Consider the following 18,016-nt stretch of genomic DNA (forward strand, 5'->3'; position numbering starts at 1 on the left):
CCGTTTGGTTTAATAAATTGCTGGGTCGAGTAATAAAATTAGCCTCCAAAACCGTAAAGAGTACGGCCTTGACGTTTTAGAGCGTAGACAACGTCCATGGCGGTGACTGTCTTCCGCTTGGCGTGCTCAGTGTAGGTGACTGCGTCACGGATGACGTTCTCAAGAAAGACTTTAAGAACACCACGAGTTTCTTCGTAGATGAGTCCAGAAATACGTTTGACTCCACCACGACGAGCCAGACGACGGATAGCTGGTTTAGTGATACCCTGGATGTTATCACGAAGAACTTTACGATGCCGCTTGGCTCCTCCTTTTCCTAATCCTTTTCCTCCCTTACCACGACCAGTCATGATTGCGAGTTGAGAACTTTTAAGTAAACACTGACGAAGTTAGACTGAGAATGCTCCAAAACCGATTTTGAGCCTCTTTATAAAGACATTCTTAGATTTACTCCTACCCCTAGAATTGGACGAATCAGAGCAGTAGTGCATTTTTCTCCCTCTCTCGGAAATAAACCAATCAAAGTGATGCTAAATTACCCCTTCCACCAAGAAAAAAAACGAATTACGCGCCGCCGGCTCTGCGAGTTGACAAAAAGGCGATTTTCGGCTCCGAAAACTCATTCTATTCTAAGTTTCTGAACGTTATACTACGTTTGTTCGGAGATTAACTAGCTTATCATGGCTCGTACTAAGCAAACTGCTCGTAAGTCAACTGGTGGAAAGGCTCCACGCAAACAACTGGCTACCAAGGCCGCCCGTAAGAGCGCGCCAGCCACCGGTGGAGTCAAGAAGCCACATCGTTACCGTCCCGGAACAGTCGCTCTCCGTGAGATCCGTCGTTACCAGAAGAGCACTGAGCTCCTCATCCGTAAATTACCATTCCAACGTTTGGTGCGTGAAATCGCTCAGGACTTCAAGACCGACCTGAGATTCCAAAGCTCTGCTGTAATGGCCCTCCAGGAAGCCAGCGAAGCCTACCTCGTTGGTCTTTTTGAAGACACCAACCTCTGTGCCATCCACGCCAAGCGTGTTACCATCATGCCCAAAGACATCCAATTGGCCCGTCGTATTCGAGGAGAACGTGCCTAAGTTATTTTTCAACATCAAAAATTAATAAACCAAACGGCCCTTTTCAGGGCCATCAAATATTTCATACTAAGAAAATTCATTAAGTCGTTCATATTCTTAATTTGATTCATTGCAATAAATTATTTTCGTCATTCACCTAAATCACTAATAATCATACTCTGTTTAGACAGCATTGATTTTGATTTTCCATTTATCATAATTTACGAGCAATTCATTTAGTTTCTCTAGAATAAATTTGATATTTTTTGCATGAAGCAACGAAAAGAGCAGTGTTTGCCCCTCTATATTATAGGTTATTAATACAATATAAGAATGGTACTGGTTGCAGGAAAGAACCATGTAGCTTCAAACGGCTATACTTAATTTTTGCGAAGGGACATCATTAGTAATTACTTAGAAAGGTCTATTAGATAATAAATAGTTTTAAATGAGTTTGCTTAGATATGAGGGCAAGCTGAACTGATGTATAGTTTATAAAGAAGCCTCTCGTAACAGACGGGATCGAAGGCTTCTTCGATATATATAAGTACCGCATCAGTGTGGATTTGTGTGTTGAAGTTATTTGAGATGTGTACTATGATTTTCCCTGAAGCCGAATTGATCGCTAATGGGTAAATTGATTTGTTTTTAAAAATTTTTATTATTGTTTAAGATGAAATTTTTCTGATTTTATAAAATACAAATTTTTTGAAGTGTAAATCCTTTAACGACCTATCTGTTGATATATGTACGGCAGACCTAACTGGGATATATGTATGGCCATAAATGATTACTCCAGACACGGCCGTGAATGGAAATTGGCAATATATGGCCTTGTATAACTAGTAAAGATAAAAGAAATGAACCCAGGGTTTAAAAATTAGATACTTAAAGCTTCAATTTGTTTTTCTTTTTGTTCTACGACCATTTTTTTAGATAATAGCCTCCTGAAAATTAAGGGTTTTTTCAATAACCTTTAATTTTTCTGACCATACAATTAAATTACTGTATATATAATTTGTCACATCAAATCATGTATAGGACTATGCTAATTGTATTTTGCATTAGATAACTTATTATAATGAATTTGAAAACTAAAAAGTTGAATACGTTTTGAAAAATTTGGTGGCCCTGAGAAGGGCCGTTTTGTTTATGTAGAGATGGGAAAGTAATTTAAGAACTGCTTTTTTCGGTTTTCTTGGGCAATAAGACAGCTTGGATGTTGGGCAAAACTCCACCTTGAGCGATGGTAACTCCAGAAAGAAGTTTATTTAACTCTTCATCGTTACGGATAGCCAGTTGGAGATGACGTGGAATGATACGAGTCTTCTTGTTATCACGAGCAGCGTTACCTGCCAACTCGAGTACTTCAGCAGCGAGGTATTCCATAACAGCTGCTAAGTACACCGGAGCCCCAGCTCCAACGCGTTCAGCGTAGTTACCTTTACGTAACATACGATGGATACGACCAACTGGGAACTGAAGTCCAGCACGGCTTGAACGAGTCTTTGACTTTCCCTTTACTTTACCACCTTTACCGCGACCAGACATGATTGTAAGTTAGAGTGAACGGAACACGTAATTTACTCAAAAGCGTCAGAGACGAATTGTGCTTCTGGCAGCAAAAGTCATTGTATTTCCCAACTTTACGTCGGTTACTGCGAGCCACTCATAGTGAAGGAATTATCCCCTGCATTAATACTCTTTTTTGATTCGATCGCAGGTTCCGACGCCATTAATATTGTTATTATTTTGTTTCGGTACCTGCGCTCCAATAGGATTACGTGTATCCCCTCCACCCGATGGTACGCAATGTCATTGGTCCGATCATACCAATGCGTTAGCTCTTAAAAAAGAAACGTAAAGTTGGCAAATTCACATTTTGACTCCAGTCTTGAACTAGTGTTGAATCAGTGATCATCATGCCTCCTAAAACAAGTGGCAAAGCTGTTAAAAAGTCGGGCAAGGCCCAGAAAAACATCACTAAGTCCGATAAAAAAGGACGCAAGAAGAAGCGTAAGGAAAGTTACGCCATCTACATCTACAAAGTCTTGAAACAAGTTCATCCTGATACTGGTGTCTCTAGTAAAGCCATGAGTATCATGAACAGTTTCGTCAACGACATCTTTGAGCGTATCGCAGCTGAGGCGTCTAGACTTGCGCATTACAACAAACGTTCCACCATCACCTCCCGGGAAATTCAAACTGCAGTGCGTCTTTTGTTGCCTGGTGAATTGGCAAAGCACGCCGTCAGTGAAGGAACCAAAGCCGTCACAAAGTACACCAGCTCTAAATAAACTTTCTAATCTTTCAATAAACCAAACGGCCCTTTTCAGGGCCACCAAATTTTTCAAAACGTATCAATACTTGTCAAGTTATTAGTAAAAGTTTGACTTTAAATTAATTGTTGTTAATTTAACTCAAATATTTAACAATTAAAGTTTGCTCTATTCCTCAAAGTTTTTAAAAAATATGATTTATTATTAATATTGAGAAATTCTGCCATGGCATCTATACTGATGTAACAATCGATATATACATAAATTGCGATTTAATCAACCAAACCAATAGTTTATATCATTATTTATTTTTCTTTATTTTTACTTCATTATTTTGTTGACAAGAAGTACTCGACTACACCCAATAAACTTGACCTTTCTCTGGTATCTATGTACGTGTATGCATGATGACCGTGAACAGACAGGGATCGACAGATGGGACAATGTTGTATCTATCTGTCTCTCTCTGTCATCTTTTCTCAGTCTAACGATGATGCTTAGAAGCATGCTTATCTTGCATCCACACCTACCTGCGTACTTTTCGTGACAATACATTTACAAGAGAATGTGTGTGTGTGTGTGTGTAAGCATAATACCAGATAGACGATTGAAATTATGATAAAATTACCGTCCACTTTACCTGGGACGCGTGCACGTGTACACTGTACCTTTGATGAATCCGCGGTAAACAAATTTTACGAGCTAAATGATTGACGTTACTTATAACTTAAATTCAATATTTCGAGTCATATTTTTATCTCCAAACCTCGGAAATTATTGCTCAATAGGCTTACTCAGTTGTTTTTGTCACATAAGATGACCTCCAAATCCGGAATATTCACGCATCATATTTTTGTCTATTTAGATATATATTTAGACACCCTTTTACTAATACTGGACCTATAACGCAGATTGCTCAACATGCTTACGCATTTGTTTTTCACATCCAAACCCGGAACACTTACGCATCTCAATTCCCTAAACCCGAAAATTATAGCTAACAATACACCTATAGTGTAGATTACTCATTTGTTTGTCACAAAAGATGACCACCGAATCCGGAACCCTTACGTAACGCTTCATTAGACCATCACATCGATCAGCTAAAACCAGAAAGAAATCCATTGGAACCATACGCTTCCCCTATTCGACCTAGAGTATATAAACTGCCAAAAAACTAGCGGAGGCAGTCGATCGCTAATCTGTTGTAATCTATGCCGGTTCTCGGTCCGAAATTCTATCAACCTAAAGATTAGTTCTAAACGGCCACGTCCGATTAGTATCGCAAATCAGAGTCTGAAATTTTAATCGTTGTCCACGTGACGGTCCACCGCCTAGGCAATCGGGCTCCTTGGTCAAATACTTAAATTTTAAACTTGTTAAAATCTCGGTCGATTTAACTTACCCAAATCAGGATCATCGGTCTCGTGACGGTCCACAGCCTAGGAATCTGGACTCCTAGATCTAGATCCTGAATTAAAATAAAATAATTCGCATTCGTATTCGATAGATAGAGGAGTGCATCATCTCGGTACCCCAGTAGCTTCGAGTCCGAATAGTGCATTTCATTCCGCTGAATTAAATTCACGAAGCCACAGTGTCGTGTCCCAGCGCAATTAAAAATAAAAATAAACTGTCCAATTTCGCGATCATAAATTTAAATTTGTGAACTGTGAGAGAGTGTGATCAGCGAAAATTGTAAACCACTTCAACCTGAGTGGTAAGTCTAATTAAATATTGTTAAAAGTGTAATACATCTATGTAAAACAACATATAAGAATATGCAATTCGTTTCCTTTTCTAAAAATATATCTTCTTCTTATTTGTACCTCTTACTCTAACATTCATAAGTGAACGGGTACAGAAAAAGACAGACGTAAAGAACAGGGACTTCTCGAGGGCCCATATTCACCTACCTACTTTCCATTCGCTCTAATATCCCGGACCTATCCTAAGCCACGCAGGTCAACAATCGGGATAGTCTATCGTACTTCCGCTCGGCACGAAATAGACTTATTTAGTATTCTGGAATATTACCGAATATTTAACATTCTCACACTAGCCACTTGACGGTTCTTTTTGACTCCTTGGTTGAGTAATAGAATAAATATTTCCGGTAGTTTTCTACTAAATAATTAATTAAATATAATCCTTCGCCCGTCGCCTTCACTCTCTCCGATCGTGACACTGACATGTTTGAACTCCATTTTAGAGTCAATGGTGAGTTTCTCATTAATATTGTGCCTAAATTTTTCTAGTCTGCGTCTTTGTACATTAAAATAAATATTTTGTCTTGATCTAAATCATGTCTATAATGTATGCCTATAAGTATTGGGAGATGGTCCGAATCTAGGGTGTTTATTGCTTCTATTGTACAATTATAAGGACTATTTTTCAAAAGTGCTATATATATCTACGGTGCTGGGTTGTCCGCCGTTGTCTTGGTATAAGGGGTAGGTATTGGAAGCTTCAGTTGTGTAATTGTGTTTGTTTATGTATTCTTAAAGTAGGTTACCATTGAAGTTATTGGTTTTACAGTACCAGGATGTATGTTTTGAGTTTAGGTCTCCTGCTACAGTAGGACCTCGTTATAAGACTACGCATTATAAGACTCTTCCCCTCAATTTGTTAAAACTCACTCGAAACGTTTTCCCCACCAACAACTCAATAAAAGTTTTGCGCCGAATCCTCGCTATAAGACTAACGACCAGTACGACTAAAATCGAGATAAAATGAACATACATAAAGATTGTAGATTAAATAATTTATTTTCATAAAGAATACTTAAAATTTCGTGGTATCACATAATTAATTAACAGAAAAGTACAACAAAATTCTGTTTATTTATGATTATATATTAAATAGATTCACTGTATAATAGAGTAGAGTTGAACCGAATACATAAATAAAACGCAAAACGGCGATAGTCTTATAGCGAGGTTTGGGCGCAAATGCTGTTAAGCACAATAGTGGCGGTACCTCAATTCCAATAATTTTTTCCCCTACAACCCCGAGCTAGTCTTATAACGAGGTCCTACTGTACTATCACTGAGTGTGCAGAATTCATGAATACTTCTAGGTCTTTCTCGTCGATTTTATTAAGTTTATTGTTAATCGTTGGCCGTATATATGTAGAATAATTGTTTACGTTATTATTGAGTTTGATGCCTATTGATTCTATGCCATTGAGTTTAGGTATTTCGAGTTCACTAAATTTGATTTATTTTTTAATTATGATTGCAAGACCACCCCCGGTTGAGCCAAGTCTGTCATGTCTTATTAGTTGATAACCCAGCATGCTATTTAGTTTAAATTTGTTTAGTTTAGTTTCATTGACTAGCATTATGTCTATGTCATGTTCTATGATAAAATTTTCTAGTTCTGTTCGTTTATGGTATAAACCGTTTGCATTCCAGTGTCCTAATCTAGTATTAAGACGTGGATTAGCCATGGCAACCTAACGCAATTGAGAATTTAACAAATGCCTCACATTGGGCATCACGATCTTTACATTGTTTTAGAGATTGAACCAATATCCTTGCGTGTTTAATTATACTACTAATAACACAGGGTGAACCTAATGATTTTAGTTCAGTAAGAAGAGTAGTTATTTCTCCTACATTTTCATGTTTTTTAGTATTATTAATTACCTGATAATCATGTTGCGGTAACATCAGAAAATCATGTGAATGCAACATGATTTGTCATGTTTCGGCTACATGACAATATGTGGCAGCAACATGATTATCATGTAGCCGAAACATGACAGATCATGTGAATGCAACATGATTTTCTCATTTTACCGCAACATGATTATCATGTAGCCGAAACATGATTATCATGTGAATGCCACATGATTTTCTCATGTTACCACAACATGATTATCATGTAGCCGAAACATGACAAATCATGTGAATGCAACATGATTTCATCATGTTTATTTACCAAGACTGCACCATGTTGCATTTACGATTAATTTTTTTCCGTGTGGCGATGATGTAGGTTCGAGATTCGGGACGTTGTCCTGTGTGTTGGGCGGCATCTGTACACCATTCTGAAGTTGCTTTGGTCTTGTGTTTTGATTTTTTCGTCGTTTTACAGACAGCAGATATGATTGGTGAAATTCACATCTTGTGAAGCTTGCAGGATGATCTTTCTTGCAGTTAGTGCAAGTAGGTGTCACTTTTTTTAGTAGATTTCATAAAAATCTATCTTTTGCATTTGTCCTCATGGTGGAATTTTCAAAGAATTTTGCCATAATCTATCATAATTCATCGAGTAGGTTCCAAAAATACCATTGGTTCAAAAGTTTACATATATATTAGAGTAGTCCAAAAAAAAAAAATTTTTTTGGCTATCATTCCAAAAGCTTCTCTAAGGTATAAAAAGAATTCCCTTCAAAGCGCAGCTTGATATCTCAATTCTTCAAGAAGCTCAATACATTTATATTTTCCCATTTATAATAGTAAAAAATTTTTTTTCTGTATTTTCCATCAATCATTTTTGTAGGAAATTTAATTCTCTACAAAAAAGTTTTGAAATAGTTTTTTCATTATCTTAACGGTTAAAAAGTTATTGAGCTTTAAGTACTCGTTACTACGTAAATTTGAAGGAAAATAGTTCGCGCAACTCTTTAATGGAATTGACACCATTACTAGATAATTTATTTAATTTTTATAGATTTGAAATAATTTTCAACTTTTTGAAAACTTTTTTGGTGACTGCATGTATTTATTTCGAAATTAATCAAACTCTAAACTGTTTATAATAAATAAATAATTTAACAATCGTTTATATAATTATGATTAATTTTTCTTATTACAATTTGGATGTTTTTTCCTATGATCAGCAACTATTTGTAACAGATATTGTTTCTGTTCTTTACGTTTTCTCCTAAATTCATTATATTTTTCAATTAAAGCTAGTACTTGCGGATGGATACTGAATTTAATTTTCTTCATATCTAATTAAATTTTCTTTTATTACGAATATTTAAAGCTCAATAACTTTTTACCCGTTAGGATTACGAAAAAACTTATTTAATACTTTTTTGTAGAGAATTAAATTTCCTACAAGAATAATTGATGGAACATTCAGAGAAAAATTTTTTTCGTAGTTTTACCGGATGAAATCGTAAAAAAATTTTTTTTACGTGTTATTTAAATGGGAAAATATTAATGTATTGAGCTTCTTGAAGAATGGAGATATCAAGCTGCGCTTTAGAGGGAATTTTTTTTATACTTTAGAGAAGCTTTTGAGATAATAGCCCTTAAAAAAAAAAAAACTGTTTTTTTTGGACCACTCTAATATATGTGTAATATAACGCGCCATGTTGCGACGATAGCGGCCACAATTTTTAACGGATCTTAATAAAACTTGGCACACTTATTCTATGAACGATCATCACGATTAACCCTGATTAAACAAAACGATTTGTGACGATTAAAAATTTAATCATCCCTGGCGGTTTTGAATCACCCTGGAAACACCCTGGAATCACGGTGCGTTTTTTTCATTTTATCACCCTGATTCCACGGTGGTTACACGGTGTACCCACCGTGATTCAACGTACACACTGTAATCACCGTGGATACACCGTGGAATCTCGGTGAATACACCGTGGAATCATGGTGAATACACCGTGGAATCATGGTGGGTACACCGTGTAACCATCGTGGAAATACCGTGTAACCACCCTGGATCCACCGTGTTTCCACTTCCAGGGTGTTTCCAGGTTGATTTAAAACCGCCAGGGATCATTAATCGTCATAATCGTCATGGATTTTCACATTTAATTGTCTCCAATCGTCAAAAGACGATTTATTATTTTTTATCATTCATGCGATATAAGTGCTATCGAAGTGCATGCTCTTTTGTTCGCCAAATAGCTGTTTGCCCATTCAACTGTTTCCACGATATTTGTGTGCGTTATACGATTATCAAAATTACTTGCCACATGCAGATTATCGTATAACCCACAAAAATGTCGCGGCAACAGTTGAATCAGCAAAAAGCTACTTGGTCAACAAAACAGCGAGCATTAACATAGTACTCATATCGCATTAATAATAAAAAAATGTATGTTCAATTCGCGCGGTAAGTTGCCGATTACCCACACGATCAAATGAGCGCACTCACTTCGTTCGTGCGCTCAACTTTGCTCTCGTGGGCAATTGACGACCGCACTAGTTGTACAATATACTATTACGATTAAAACGATTAATGACGACTAAAATTTCAAATCGTTTTTAATCCTCTTGCAGAACCAGAAATTGCAATAGTATTTTACGATTAACGATAAAGACGATTAAAAATTTCAAATTGCCATGAATCGTCTTTAATCGTAAAATTATATTGCAATTTCTGGTTCCGCATGAAGATTAAAGACGATTTAAAACGATTAAAAATTTAATCAATATTAATCTTCTTCAATCATCAATTGACGATTCATGAAGATTTAGAACGATGAAAACAGTTTTAATCGTCACAAATCGTTCTATTTCATCAGGGTTAAGTTCGAAGATGAGCAAAATCGGTCAACTAGTTTAGAAATGGTGGACATTTGAAATTCCGAAAATAACGAAAAATTCTACTTTTTCGGCTTTTTTTCGTAAATAACTTTTTAACGGGTATATCTATTCTTATTATGTAAAAAGAACTTGGTAGCCGATAGAAAAAGGTACATTTTCCTTTTTTAATTTTTTGTTTTCTGATGATTGTTCCACTTTAATAAGGGTTTAAAGTCACATAAATTGGCCCATGTGTTATGGTAATAATGCCATTGTTTATATCTTTGAAAATTTTTGATGGATGATTATCAAATTATTATATATAGAAATCTACTTCCATTTCGGATGCCGAATGACCTGAATATATGCGGCATATATTCAGATTTGCCCGAATATATACGGATATATAATTTTTTCCGTGCGGGACAAACTCACAAGAAATATCTCTTAAATGCATAAAATTATAAATATTATAAATTAATAGAACGAATGTAACTGGTTAAACTGCGCAAGCAATAGGTACAGAACAAAATAAAACTGCAAAAATTCATACTTTGTAAACATTTACCCAATAAATAAAAATACTATTCGAAATGAAAATGATCTGCGACCAAGAGGCACAGATAGATTCGGCTGCCAGCTCTCGAAGCGAACAGACCTACAGTGATATCACAGAAGAAAGTAAGAAAGTGCGAAAGAGTCAAACTGAAAGTTAAAACCAAAAATAAAGAAACCTCAAAGACCTCTGCCAAGAGACTTCCAATATGTAGAAAACAAATCACAAGAGAAAGCGTAAAACCAACAACAGTGGTGATAATACGGCACAAGAATAAGAAACAAAATGTTGTGAAAGCGAATACAAATGAACAAGACATTTGAAGAAGTTACATCAATGACCAATTATCTTAAAAAATTAGACAAAAACATCAGCCTAAAATACTCCAAAGAGGCGATTACTTTATACAGTTCAAACGAAGCATCGCATCTAGAAATCATGAAACATCTATCACTAAGAACTATCCCGTTCCATACATATGCCACAAAAAAAGAAAGAGACAAGAAGTTCGTAATCAAGGGGTTTCCAAGAGGACCTATTTTGAAGATCTAACCAAAAATCTCTAAGATCAAGGCATTCATCCATTGAAGCTTTCAGCTATGAAAACAAAAAATGGAAATCCAACTGATTACCCATTCTATTTCCTGTCAGTCAATTAAAAATCTATGCTCATGCATAGTCAAAATAGAAAGATATTTAAACACAAAAAAAATTACACAGTGCTACAACTATCAGGAGTTTGGACATAAAACCGGACATTCCTTTAAACCATCTAGGTGTGTTAAATGCGCCGACTTTCATAAAACCAAAGACTGTCCAAAAACAATAGGCCGAGTCGCTACTCAGCTGTCAGAGGGGTAACACCTGTTTGACAGAGACAGATTTTGAGACATACAGCGTGCCCTTAATAGTGCTAGTTAGTTAGACAAGCAAGGTTTATGAACCTTGATCAACTTTGCTATATCGATAGCAATTTATCTCAAGGAGCTGCCAATGGGCAGTCTCCAATACTAAACACGAAACTCGAACAATCTTCAATTGATTCAAGTGGAAAAAACAAGGCAAATCAGAAAAGAAAATTCAAAGACATAGAAATGAAGAACTCAAACAAGACACCAAAAGTTGACATACAACTTCAGAACCGATTCAATGCACTATCACATCACGGAGATTCGTCTGACGGGGAACCCGATGATAACAATGAAATGGACACGCAAACTACTAAACCAAAAAAAACAACAATACCAATAATCGTAGACATCAGCTCCATAGAAATCAACTACACTAAATCACTCATCAAACAAGTAAGAGAAAAGCTGCCAGAAGTCACTGTTAAAAAAAATAGTAAATTTCCAATATGTTTACCAAACATATGTTATGGAAATTTACAAATTAGCGTATTGTAAAACTAAACAGTAAACAATATTTGTAAAATTACAATGTCTTTCTGTAAAAATGATATTCAAATTGTACAATCACAAAAAAAAATTGTTATTTTACATTATTTTTGTATGAATCAAATACGTATAGTAATTTTACAATAGTATAGTTAAAATTTTAACACCAATATGGTAAATTTATTATAAATTCATGTAATTGAATTTACTATAATTGTTGGTAAAATTAGGGACAAAAATTTGATTTTCAAATTACTATTAAATTTTTGAATATTTACCAAACACCAATTTAAATTTACTTATTTTCTTAGGAAATAAGATATTGATATTGTAATTTTCCATTTCCTTTACATTTATCTCGTACAAATTGTAATTTTACGATACTATAGTGTACATTTCAACTATGAGATGGTAAATTTATCATAAAGATTTGTGATTTACTTTACTGTTATTATTGGTAAAACTACAACAAAAGATTTGTTTTTGAAATTACAATAAAATTTTTTAATTTTTACAATAAAATTATTCAAATTTACAAATTTCATTCGGAAATAAAAAATCGATATTGTAAATTTACTTTCCTTTTGAATTGATCTAATACAAATTGTAATTTTAAGACACTACAGTGGACATTTCAAGTAAAATCCGGTAAATTTATCATAAATATTTGTGATTTAACTGGCTGCAATTGTAAGTAAAACCACCATAACAAATTGGTTTTTAAAACTATATCAAAACATTGAGCTATCAATCTAATATTTATTTAAATTTACATATTCTATTGGGAAATATTAAATGGATATTTTAGTTTTGATTTCTGAATTTTTCGCATTAAATAAATCAGAATTTTGATCTTACGATAGACTAGAGGTGGAAAAAAGGATTTATTATGAATATTAGTTATTTAGTTTATTGCAATTATTAGTAAAATTAAAAACAAAATAATATTCTCAATAACTGCAAAATTTATACTGAACAGAAAACATGTACAGTAATTAAAAATGAGCCAAAATGAATTATAAGATGAAAAATTTTTTTTATAATTTTTTGAGCATTAGTCTTTTGTGTCCTGGCATTATTTTTAATTATAATGAGATTATTGGCATAAGCTAGATTTACAATCTGTAAGTTGAAATTATAATTTTCGGTTTTTATTACCAAGTTACATTTTGACCTTAAGGTTCTACATCTGCAATACATATTTTCATATTCTCTATGAATTTTTATACTTTCTCGTAGTTTTCCTTTTTTTTTTTTATCACGTCTTATTTAAAAAAAAGGATCGGTAGTAAGTCTTCCGACCGTTGCCTTATTTTACGATCTACCGGAACGCTTCAAACATGCCCTCAGACTTTTTTTTTCTCCAACTCTTTTTATTGTTTAAATATTTTTCTGATGCTACCATGTTATAGGGACGTTTTCAAATAATAAAGTTTATTTATAACAATTACAATACTTGAAATACTGCAACGTTAAAATAAATAATTAACCGATAATAAAATAACTGTAAAGTATTTATCTTCAATTTCATAACAAATCAATTATCAGTTTTGAAATGAAAAAGATATTTTACGCAGTCTACATAAAATTCGTTGAGGCAGAATAAATTGACAGTTACCCATAATTTAATTATTAATTAATTAAATCTTGATTTCTACAATTTTTACCAATATTGCATTTTAACATACTGTGTGCATGCTTTTATTCTTAGAAAATTAAAAAATTTTTAATTATTTAAAATTTCTTGTGAGTTTGCTATACAGATAAGCATTTGTTCATGAGTGAATTTGCTATCAAAGAATAAAGACTATATACATGTATAAAAATAACTCTCGGAAAAGATGTATAATCATATTCTTATACATGAAACGACACATACGCGTTAATTGTAGCAATGTATAGTATCGTTATATTTCATGTTATTTAAGAGATATTCAAAAACATATACGGGACTAAGTTATTAAAATATACGACTGTGTGTTTGTAGATGTTTGAAAACAACCAAATTCTTTTGCTTCTTCCTATACCAATATATGGACCAAAAAATAAACGGTTTGAAACTTTCGATGTTAAAACAAAGCAGTCAAGACATAGACCACATTTTTGACGGAAGAACCATTAAATTAAAAATTGTCGTTACAATTTTTTAAATTCATTTGATAAAAATTATTCAGAATTCTATGTAATTATTCGTAGTTATATTAAATTGTGATAATAATAGTAAGCTGAGAATTGTAGAAAATGTTTCTCTTTCTTTTGAAATTTTCTCGATCTACCATCGAGTTTACTTTTTCTCTGGTCATAAAAACCTCTCTCATACACGAGCCGGGACCAACATGTGACTTGTGACGTCAAAGGTCCCAGGACAAAGGTCTTAGTTTTATTTAAGAAACAAACAACCTTTAGCCGATACAACTAGAACACATAGCCCTTCGTCTTCGGGAGGAACATACGTATTCTTTTAGGCACAAAGTGAACACGTTAGCGACAATTACAATAAAGAAAAACAATGAATATTAATAAAAATAATCAGTGTGAAATTAGTGAATTTTTAATTGTGCAAGTTTTTTAGTTATTCATTTTATAAACAATTTTAGTGAAGTATAATAAACTCATTAAATAAGTAACTAGTGATACAGATCCAACAAAGAAGCAATATATATTTGGTCTTATAAAAGGTAAGCATCCCATACGCATCAACCTTATATTAACTTTTTCTTAAAAGCTAATCGTTTTGTGTCACTGCTAAAGAGAATATGTGAATTATTGCTATCTATTTTTATACAAATTTAAATAAGTTTTAATAGTCATCAGCTTTTCTGAATTAAATTGTCTATGAGATTATAATACTTTTCAATTTAGAAATAATTTAGTATTAAACACGGATTTTTCATATTTCAACTTAACTTTATTAAAAATTTATACTTTTTATTAATCTCTTTTTTAGTTGTTTAAAAATGACTTTATTTAATAACATGAAATTATTTAATATCGATACAATTTATGCTTAAAAACTAATATTGCGTTCCTTGTGGAGATTAAAAAAATTTTTATATAAAATGAATTTATCTATTTTAGGCATTAAAAGTACCAATCAGTTAATACTATTTTATCGATAGTTTTTATTTATTTTTTGTTCATTATATTATATAAATTTTTTGCAACAAGTATGTTAGTTTCACTAATCACCAACATCACCAAAAAAAATGATATAGAGTCTACAGACACTCAGTCTGAGACTGATAATAATAAAGAAGATTTAACATTTCTTTATTATTTTGTCAGTGCAAGTTAACTATTTTTTTGTTTTTAAGTTGTAAATAAGTTGAATTATTCAAATTTCAAATTTCGATTTCAGGAAGAATTGGAGGAAAATGAGCTGTTTGCAGTGACGCCAGTAACAAATCCGAGATTAATTATCCGAGGTATTACATAATAAATATCATAAAATTAGTTTCTGATTTCAAGAGAATTCAATGTCATAATTATATATGTATGTATGTTGTTTTTTCTGTTAATAGGAAAAGAATTACACGATGATAACAATCGATACAATGTTGTACTCGAAAAACAATGTCTGATTGGAGTAGATTCATTCCTTGAAGGAATTTTAGTTACATTTTTATCGTACTATGTCTTTGGATTTGCTTATCCAAACAAATTAGAAAAGACAATGGAAGCTATTCAAAAGTAAGTTTTATACTATTACATTAATTTATCAAGTTTTATTGTAAAATACAAATGATGGATCATTTTTATTATTTTTTTTTCAGATTGTTTCTTAAAATTTCTCCACCAGGGAAGGGTAATAAGCGAGATGGAAAAAAACGAAAAGCTACTGTCATTCATCCGAAAGTAGCTTCATTTATAAAAGAAATAATTATTGTTTGTGGGAAAATGTTTCCCTTTTTATTAAACGTTATTTTTTATTGTCTAAATTTATCTGTAAATTAATTTAAATTAGTAATTGGAATTTGATTAATTTATTGTAATGATAGGTAGGATGTGATAGGTATTGTTTAATAAAACTCGTGGTTTGGGTATATCAAAAATGAAGAATATATTTTGACCCAAAAAATTGAGGGAAAGCGCTACGGCATAAAACCCTTTGAAGAAGTACAATGAACAAGATTGAGAATGTTAAGATAATGAGAATGAGGGTAACTCGTTGAACAATTGACACAAATGAAATATAGAGATGTGTGTGTGTGTGTGTGTGAATGTGTACTGTGATGATAGAGAGTCCCCTGCGGGACAGTTAAATAGTACTTGGTACTAATGCGTTGGTAAAGAGTCCACTGTGGGACAGTTAAATAGTACTTGGTACTAATGCGTTGGTAAAGAGTCCACTGTGGGACAGTTAAATAGTACTTGGTACTAATGCGTATGTAAAGAGTCCACTGCGGGACAGTTAAATAGTACTTGGTACTAATGCTAGCGAATGAATGGGTGAAAGCTTTCGGTGCGCTGAGGCGAGTCTACCGATTGATCAGATCGGCGATATAAACTATCAAATTGTAATGGGATATTCCAAAGACAATATGACGCTGAATTATTATTATTATTATTATTGTTATTTTGCAACAGAGGCGATTGGTTTAACTGCAGTTAATTGAAATCTCATCAATTGGATTGATGGATGCTGTTAGCACGTGGCTATTGCACGAATGAGGTTAGATATGATATCTATATGACAACGGCTAAATGCGTTGATAATAATTGAAGCGCGAACAAATCAAATTTTAGTTTTATGTGTATTATGATTATCACGTATGTATGATAATTATTAATGCTTAATTATTGCAAGGTAATTAAGATGTAAACGAACAGATCGGTGAATTGAATGAATTTAATGTAAGATAATAATTATTAAACATTCAATATTATTTGAATCGATTATTATTTGATATTAGTACGAATATTAATATTAAATATCGAATTCAATCCTATCGAATAATTAATAGAACACGATTAAGTATTTGAGATTTAATGGGTGAGACCCACGCGCAACAAGTCCCGGCGTGTTTTTACTACGACGTAATAAAACACCCGGTCTTTATTTAATTCCCGAAATATTATTGAAACTCAACGAAATAATGAATAAAATTTATGAAACCGTATTAATTAATACTTATCTCGACACGATGGCACGAATTCGTAATTGATAATCAATTAATTAACAATTATTGTTAACTTTAATATTGGCTTGGCAATGTAGCGGATAGAATGTTCACAGCGAGTGTGTACAGTATGAAGACTTGTGGTCAACTGACGAAAAGACGCGGTGACGCCGGGTCGTCGTTTCGACGGAACGGAAAAATTCAGACACCCAAACGACAGAGATATACTGAAGGCGTGAGTGCAACGAAGATGCACTGAGAAACCGACGCTATGTTTAGCGCGCGCGTTCGCGATGCGACCCGAGTTGGCGACGAGATGGTTTTTAACACCGCTAGATGGAGACCGGTTTAAATGTTTTAAATTTTAAATATTATTATGATGACAATTGTCTCCGGACTTCCGTTTTCGACGGAACACGCTCCCGCCCGCGAGATGCGAATATGAATGAGTGAGAGTAGTGTAAGTAGTGTAAATAGTGTATGAGTGTAAGTAGTGTAAATAGTGTATGAGTGTTTACAATATGTTATAATTTTAAATAATTTATGGCAATTATTATTAAGTAGTTCAAGTATTGGGTATTAATGAACAGAATCTCCGAGTGTTTCATGTGTAAATTCCTCGTGATGTTTGACCCCGACGACTCGTATGACACCGTCGCTTCCTGGATGCACCTCAGTAATGGCTCCATTTTTGACGTTTGCATTCCATGTAGATACTCGAATTGTCAGCACTTCCAGACGTTCTGGATAACCTTGGTGAGAAATCTCCGAGTAGAGGATTATCTGGTACAGAAAATAAATCAGGATCAGGTAGAGATGTAATTTTTACTGATTAGACTGTCTACAGTAGAAAGAGTTATGACATCATGTTGATCAGTAGTAAGAGTCTAGAGAGGCTTATAGTTTAAACTAATCGCGATGTCTAAGGTTGACGGAGTTATTTCCTCGAACGTTAAAGATTGAAGTCGATCACGCGTTTGAAATATATTTGAGAGAAGTCACGGTCATTTCCTATACCCGACTCAAGTAAAGCGAAGGAAATGGATCAAATTCTTATTTACCGGACTGTAAGAGAGAAAACTCGC

The 18,016-nt window shown here is 33.6% G+C and overlaps 4 protein-coding genes across 4 annotated transcripts; 2 read left to right on the forward strand and 2 right to left on the reverse strand.

The window, feature by feature from the left end:
- Nucleotides 1–8: 8 nt before the first annotated feature.
- Nucleotides 9–582, reverse strand: LOC130678102 (histone H4). The gene has a single exon (XM_057485092.1). The coding sequence runs from the start codon at nt 348–350 to the stop codon at nt 39–41; it is 312 nt and encodes a 103-aa protein (XP_057341075.1). The 5' UTR covers nt 351–582; the 3' UTR covers nt 9–38.
- LOC130678101 (histone H3) lies at nt 432–1,119 on the forward strand. The gene has a single exon (XM_057485091.1). It carries the CDS (start codon nt 681–683, stop codon nt 1,089–1,091), a length of 411 nt encoding a protein of 136 aa, XP_057341074.1. The 5' UTR covers nt 432–680; the 3' UTR covers nt 1,092–1,119.
- A 1,116-nt stretch (nt 1,120–2,235) lies between these two features.
- On the reverse strand, nt 2,236–2,664 carry LOC130678106 (histone H2A). The gene has a single exon (XM_057485095.1). It carries the CDS (start codon nt 2,619–2,621, stop codon nt 2,244–2,246), a length of 378 nt encoding a protein of 125 aa, XP_057341078.1. The 5' UTR covers nt 2,622–2,664; the 3' UTR covers nt 2,236–2,243.
- A 298-nt stretch (nt 2,665–2,962) lies between these two features.
- LOC130678099 (histone H2B) lies at nt 2,963–3,624 on the forward strand. The gene has a single exon (XM_057485089.1). It carries the CDS (start codon nt 2,993–2,995, stop codon nt 3,365–3,367), a length of 375 nt encoding a protein of 124 aa, XP_057341072.1. The 5' UTR covers nt 2,963–2,992; the 3' UTR covers nt 3,368–3,624.
- The last annotated feature ends 14,392 nt before the right edge of the window (nt 3,625–18,016 follow it).

The sequence above is a fragment of the Microplitis mediator genome, unplaced genomic scaffold (genome assembly GCF_029852145.1).
Source record: "Microplitis mediator isolate UGA2020A unplaced genomic scaffold, iyMicMedi2.1 ctg00000142.1, whole genome shotgun sequence".
Lineage (NCBI taxonomy): Eukaryota > Metazoa > Arthropoda > Insecta > Hymenoptera > Braconidae > Microplitis > Microplitis mediator.

Excerpts from the sequence above, each read along its gene's own strand:
- LOC130678102 (XM_057485092.1), bottom strand. The coding sequence starts at position 350 with ATGACTGGTCGTGGTAAGGGAGGAAAAGGATTAGGAAAAGGAGGAGCC.
- LOC130678101 (XM_057485091.1), top strand. The coding sequence starts at position 681 with ATGGCTCGTACTAAGCAAACTGCTCGTAAGTCAACTGGTGGAAAGGCT.
- LOC130678106 (XM_057485095.1), bottom strand. The coding sequence starts at position 2,621 with ATGTCTGGTCGCGGTAAAGGTGGTAAAGTAAAGGGAAAGTCAAAGACT.
- LOC130678099 (XM_057485089.1), top strand. The coding sequence starts at position 2,993 with ATGCCTCCTAAAACAAGTGGCAAAGCTGTTAAAAAGTCGGGCAAGGCC.